This window comes from Melampsora larici-populina (genome assembly GCF_000204055.1).
Source record: "Melampsora larici-populina 98AG31 unplaced genomic scaffold MELLAscaffold_220, whole genome shotgun sequence".
NCBI classification, from domain to species: domain Eukaryota; kingdom Fungi; phylum Basidiomycota; class Pucciniomycetes; order Pucciniales; family Melampsoraceae; genus Melampsora; species Melampsora laricis-populina.
In genome coordinates, this window is record NW_006768977.1 from 2,452 (window position 1) to 9,152 (window position 6,701).

Consider the following 6,701-nt stretch of genomic DNA (forward strand, 5'->3'; position numbering starts at 1 on the left):
CACACATGTGGGATATAAAATCACACATGTGTGATCGTGAATCACACATGTGTAATCTTGAATCACACATGTGTGAACATGAATCACAAAGGTGTGAACATGAATCACAAATGTGTGATTTAAGATCACACGGCTGTGAACATGAATCACAAATGTGTGCTCTTGAATCACACATGTGGGATCTAAAATCACAAATGTGTGATCCTAAATCACACATGTGTGATTCATGTTCACAAATGTGTGATCTTGAATCACACATGTGTGATCTTAAATCACACATTTGTGAATTAGGATCACAAATGAAGTCTCCTAAGTCACACAGGTGTGACATTCATTCACTTGTAATAACATGAACACATGTGTGAAGATCCTACACATGTAGGATTCACAACCTGTGTGAGTCACCCACAGATCGGCCATTTTACGGAGCTCTCAAAGGATGTGTGAGAGTGTGAATCCTCATCCCTCAACTTCCATACCATACACGTTCAGACTCTTCCCTTCCATTCAAGGATGTCCTCGACAAACGAAACCCCCCCTATCAATCCCACTGATACAGTCATCAATACCACCGACACCCTTACCGCTGATACGAATATCAATACCACCGTTCCATCCACCGATACCAACACCAACCCACCCTCGACTACTAGCTTGATTCCTCCCCCTGACGCTGCTGGCATTTTCCCAACCCACACGGCGATTGAGCATCATCTCAAGTCCCACGGCAACACTCAGCGATACCCAGTCAGCTCGCTAGATTCCCGTGACACCTTCAAGACCTGGAAATGTGGCCTCGGGCCAAATCGCAAGCAAGAGAAGGCCAAGAGAGATGACCCGACCCTCATAATACCCACCTGCCCATTCAAAGCGACCGCTAGACGCAACCCGGATGATTATACCTGGTACATCCGCATCGATAATCCACTACACAACCATGAGCCCATACCCGATTTCAAGCCCATGGCCTTGCCCAACCTGTCTGAAGACAAGATTGAGACAAAGCCTAAGACAAAAACCACGAAACGCAAGCGAGTCGACTCTCTTCCAGCTGCACCAAGCCAGACTCAAAACACTCCAACTACCTCGAAACCTCAAAACACATCTCAGTATCGCCATCGATTCCAAGCGTTAATCCAAGAAATGGAAACCCTTGATGAGGACGTTCAAAATAACCTTCTCGACCGTTTCTTTCGTGATTGCGAGGTCGCTAAGGGAGCTAAGACATTAAAAAAGGGAGTAAGGGCACCAGTAAGCGATTTCATAATTTAAGTCATTGCATCATTCCTTTAGTTTGAGTTTTCCAAGTTACTAACATCGTTTCTATCCAACAGGAAAATCCTGTACTTAAATCTTCGCCGATCAGGCAGCCCGACGTGATTGAACCCGAGCACTGCAAGGAAACCCCTGTTCACCAAGAAGCAAGTAACAAGACGCATAAATCAGGAGTAATAGCTCAGCACGACGACGACCTAACAGATCTTGATGACTCTGACCAAGGAAACGATAATAATGAAGAGAACAAAGATAATGATGATGATGAGATAGCTGCGACATTACTTACATTGAATCAGGTAAACAAAAAAAAAACCAACATCTACAAGTACAAGTCCTAACGACCAGAGGTCCAATTCAAATAAGGATAACATTCGTCACCGAGCAACTCGTAGCAAAAATAACAAGGATTTGATAAAGGCAACACGCAAATCATCACGTGGTAATCCTCAAGCTACTGACCTTGTAAGTCGCACCTATGTCTCCAATACATTGGAAGAATATTGAATTCATCTTCCAATTCACACTTCCTTAGAAAGCAAAAAACACGAACAAATCGAGGGTTAGTATGATGTTTAGCCCAAGGGCCAATTCACGAGTTTGTTTGTAAAGCTGACTCCAACATTGTTTGCACGCTTTTTAGACTGAAATCAATCAGAATCTGCCAAATCCAAAGAGGATGAAGAAGAGCAGTACAAAATCCAAAGAGGTTGAAGAGAGCAGTAGAACGGTAAGCTTTTCTTTCACATATCCTGCTATCCACCTCATCTTGACTCATCAATGATCTCTCATCTAAACATTTTATTGACACTAGAGTACGGATTCCATTGCTACATTTTCAGGAATCAAGGATCAAAACAACGAGCAGACCGAATACACCAAAAGCCAAGAAGAAATAGTATTGAAGGTGAGCTCTAATACTATGTTAATACTATGTTTATGTGGGAATGAATGTTAGAGACATTGAAGATTTGTGTGTGAACTTGTGTAGTTGTGGTTTGGATTCCGACGCGGCGGCCGCGTCGGCGTGTTGGAAGGGGGGTCTTCGGCTTGTCGCCGATAGGAATGACCCGTTTCCTATCGGCGGGTATCCGAAGGGGCGGGTAGCCACAGGTGGTTGAATTATATATAATAAAATTATTATTGTGTTGTGTAATATAGCCAAACACGTGGCTTACATATAATTACACCCACAGACCACTCGGTGATCTGTGTATTTAATACACCCACGCGGCAATTATACGAAAGCCCCGCGCGTGGTCCGACAGCCACCACAGTACATTGACATTGCTCAATTTCGAAATCAGCTCAGCATTTCGAATTCAACCACCTACCACCCTATCACCGATACCATACGATCGATCGATCGATTGAATTACCCGGTATTGTATCCAACAAGACCTCTTGCTGTGAAGAAAAGGAAAAGTCAGTACGAGTTCCTTTGATTAGAAAATTGAAGAACTCACAAGATCGATCAAACAAAACTGATACAATTGGTTTATTGATATTTCTTCTTTGAAACCTTCTTTGCTTTTGATTCAGTGTAAATTCAATCAACAAGCAATTGACTCCACAGGACCATCAAGTGGTGAGTGAAATTGTATCTACTGAAATCGACCAACGTCTATCATTGCCCAGAATCAGGTTGGATTTCATTTCTTCTACATAGTATCATCGGATCAAGTAAAGTGATTTATCAGACTCAGCTTGATAATCAAATAGATCAATAGCTGATTATATCTTTATTTAATAGTTTCTTTTGTCTCATCAACGTTATAAAACCGATTGATTGATAATCATATTGATTTTAGATTTTCTTCCTTATCTCGATTGTTCTGAATTCGATCAGAGGATATACTCAATCGAGTGATCACCTTTAGATTTTTTGAATTGAAACGATTTTTTCTGAAAGAAGCTTAGAGTAAGCCGCTTCCGTTTCAGTTCTATCAAAGTTTATGATAGATACTGATATAAAGAATTATTATTCTCCCATTTGTCTATTTGCTTGAATTTTAATAGGACTAACCAATTGACCACATCGACTGCTTTCCTTTTGAGATATTTTCTTTTTTTCAAATTATCTTAATAAGACCATAAGAATACTTTAGACGCGTTTCTAACCACACCACTACCTTTTGATCAACATGGTTGCCTTGATCTTTTCTTTTGATTAGTGTAATTCAATAGAACCGATTGATCACTTGGAAACATAGGAAAACAAGTCATTGCGAATCTCAGCAAACAGTTGATGATTGTTTCTTTTTAATCTTGAATCATTTTTTTCACTCATTGAGTTTTAAGAGTGTTACCTATTGGTAAAGACTCGTTCAATAAGTGTACAGAACTATTCTAGTAAAACAATAACTTGAATATCAAGATACCATCTCAAGGAGAACTTTGTATCTAGATTCATTCTAGAAGCACTAAATTCAATAGCTGATTGTAATTAAATCAAGTTGACTAAAACTTTGCAATCACACTGTCAACTCAAACAATCTTTGGTTAACCTCAGTTCCAATTGTGACCTGTTTTTACCAAATTGCCTTCTGTAACAAAAATTGATAAATATCAAATAGATTATCAGATCCAATATCACATCTTTGTTGAGTTCTTGTAAACTTTGAGATATTGTTGATTAAAAGATTATTGCCTTTGGATTTTTTTGATTTCTTTCAAGTAAAAAAACATCAGAACTAATTAAGAATCAAGAAAACAGATCTTGAATTCATTTCAGAACAGCCACCTGAAGTAGAAGGCAAAACTTCACATCTGCCCCTTTATCATAATGGCAGATTGGAATCCACCACCTCACCCTCGTAGCCGTAATGAGCCAGAACGTTATGGTAACCTCCAAACCACCAGCACCAGCCGGCCTGGAACTGATGGACCATGGTCGAAGATTGGATCCAGGGCAGGATCAACAGCCAGCAGTAAGCAAAGGGCAAATGAAGGCAAAGGCAAGCTTTCAATTACCACTCAGGCTCTGCAAAAAGACTCAAAAGACCTTCCGTTGACTACAGGAGTTGGTATAGTACAACCATCAGTGGCAGAAAATTTGAGCTCAGTAGTTGATCCATATGTTCGGTCTGAGAGTGGTCAAACCAGAAGCTCAGCAGCCAAAGACGGCCATGAACCACCAGCGGAACTCCCATCCGAGGTCACACCAAGGGCATTTGGCTCAATAGTACAATCACAGCTGAGTGAACTCAAGCCAGCAGGAATTTCAGGTCTATTACCAGGCTCAAGTGGAAGCAGGCCAAGCGCTGATTCTTTTGAACAGGGGTCATTTCTTGCAAAACTTCAGAAGTCAAAGAGGCCTGGAGAAAAAGATTTAGGTACACTGAGTACTCAAGAAAGAGTTATTTTACGTAAGTTCTCAGAAATCACTCAGAGTGAATTCATTTTACCTATGATGACTGAAATAACCAATTATCTTGGACATTTTGAACAACAGATAAATGTTTCTAATGAATTTAATCAGTCCCTTAAGGAATTTTTGAAAGTATTTAATGGTAATTTAGAAGTTTTGGATTCCAATATCAGAGATTTTAGTAATGAATCAGGGTCTAAGTTTTCAGAAGTATTAAAAAAAGAATTTCATCTTTTAGAAGTTGTTAATGCTCAATACAAAGAACTTTATAAGGTTATCAGGCAAGATAACAAAGATGTTTCTAGTTTGAATGGAAAGTTGGTTTCCTTTCTAAATCAATTTCCTTCAGAGTCTTTGAATTTATTTTTGGATAAAAATTCAACCTCTTTGTTTTCTCTAAATGATATTAATGAGAATATTCTAGAGTTCAAAAATACTTTGAATGAGTTTCGTGAAAATCATGAGAGTGAGAGACCTAGTGTAGTTCAACATGATCAAGTTCTAACTACACTGTTAGAAAATCTTCATCATAAGTTGTATGAAAAACTTGACAACCAGTTTCATCAGAACACCAGTCTGTCTAGCGATGAAATGAACAAATTCATCCAAGACCAAACACTTGCGGTTGAAAATGAGAAAATCCAGCGGAGTAATTTTCAAGACTTTCTCGCAAGAAGTCTAGAGGAAATTAAAGAAAATCAAGCAAAGTTTGAAAATTCTACTAATATTAAATTAGATAGAATTGAAAATATGTTGCTGAAAATGACAAATAGTAATGAGCAAGACATAGAGCAAGTGCAGGAGCAACTACAAAACAATACTTTACCTACAAATAGAGTTGGCTCAATGGTGAGAAATTTTGAAGGTATCAGTCAAACTCCTATGCAAGGTAGTTCAACAAGGAAGGTCAGGAGTGTACCTCCTCACCTTGATAGGCAAGATAATGGATCAAGGTTCAGAGTGGAAAGTACCCCTAACCTTGGAAATAATCCATTCTTGTCCCAACACATAAATCAAAGCACTGTGTTGCATCCTGACAATTCAATGGTAGATTTAGAAACAACCACAGAATTGTTGCGTCAAGCATCAATCAGAAAAGAACTAAGGAAAGAATATCCTAATGTCAAGGATTGGCCTACTTTTAGCGGAGAAGGTGAGTACAATCACCAAGAGTTTGTTGATTGGGTTGACGCAGTACCAGTGCGCCTACAAATGCCAGATATTTTGATTACATCAAAATTATCAATTGTATTTACTGGTGTAGCCCGACAATGGGTTATGGACGTCATGAAAGAAGACAGTGGGCATAATAAAACTTGGGAGGAATGGAAACAAGCTATTCAGACCAGGTTTGGAAATGCTCAATGGAGGTCTTACATGGAGAGACTATTCATGAGAGACAGATTCAAACCAGAAATCCATTCTGATTGTGTAAAATGGGCTTCAAGGCAACAACAGCGGTTTAGATCATTTAGACCAAATGCAGACTCATATGAAGTAGCTGAAAAAGTACTTTGGCAGCTACCCAGCACAATCAGAATCCCGGTCCAAAATAGAATTGGTCCGGATAGTAGTTGGACAGATTTCATTCTAGCTTTTGAAGATATTGCTAAAAGTTTGATGCCTGTTAGAAGAACACAGACAAATAATTCTCACTCTCAGTCAAATAATGAACACAAGGAGCACCAAGTAAGCAGTACAAAAGCTCACTGAAATGAAAAGTAGTAAGTCTTGCAATACCTGTGGCAGTACAGATCCTCAGCATGTTTGGCGAACATGTAAAGGGAAAGGGATAGCCATAAATGCAGTTGAAGCAGAGGAAGATAGACAAGAAGATGAAAATGAAGGAGCAGGTGATACAATGGAATTTGTAGAATATGAGGATAGTGAATCTGAGATGGAGTCTCAACACTAAGATCAAGAAGTTCATGCAGGGGAGTGTATACCAACAAATAAAGTTAATCATGCCAAAGTAATGACTTCACACATTTAGAGCATTGAAAAGTAAGAATGTCTTGGAATCACTAGAACAAATGATCTGAAAGTGTGCGCTTCA

The 6,701-nt window shown here is 39.1% G+C and overlaps 2 protein-coding genes across 2 annotated transcripts; both read left to right on the forward strand.

The window, feature by feature from the left end:
* Positions 1 to 513: 513 nt before the first annotated feature.
* Positions 514 to 2,174, forward strand: MELLADRAFT_114541 (uncharacterized protein; the record flags this gene model as incomplete). The annotated part of the gene is made up of 5 exons (XM_007419501.1): positions 514 to 1,251; positions 1,335 to 1,574; positions 1,624 to 1,740; positions 1,919 to 2,005; positions 2,118 to 2,174. 5 exons carry the CDS (start codon positions 514 to 516, stop codon positions 2,172 to 2,174), a joined length of 1,239 nt encoding a protein of 412 aa, XP_007419563.1.
* Positions 2,175 to 4,100: 1,926 nt separating this feature from the next.
* Positions 4,101 to 5,577, forward strand: MELLADRAFT_70169 (uncharacterized protein; the record flags this gene model as incomplete). Its single annotated transcript, XM_007419502.1, has 3 exons — positions 4,101 to 4,205; positions 4,757 to 5,494; positions 5,539 to 5,577. 3 exons carry the CDS (start codon positions 4,101 to 4,103, stop codon positions 5,575 to 5,577), a joined length of 882 nt encoding a protein of 293 aa, XP_007419564.1.
* Between the last annotated feature and the right edge of the window lie 1,124 nt (positions 5,578 to 6,701).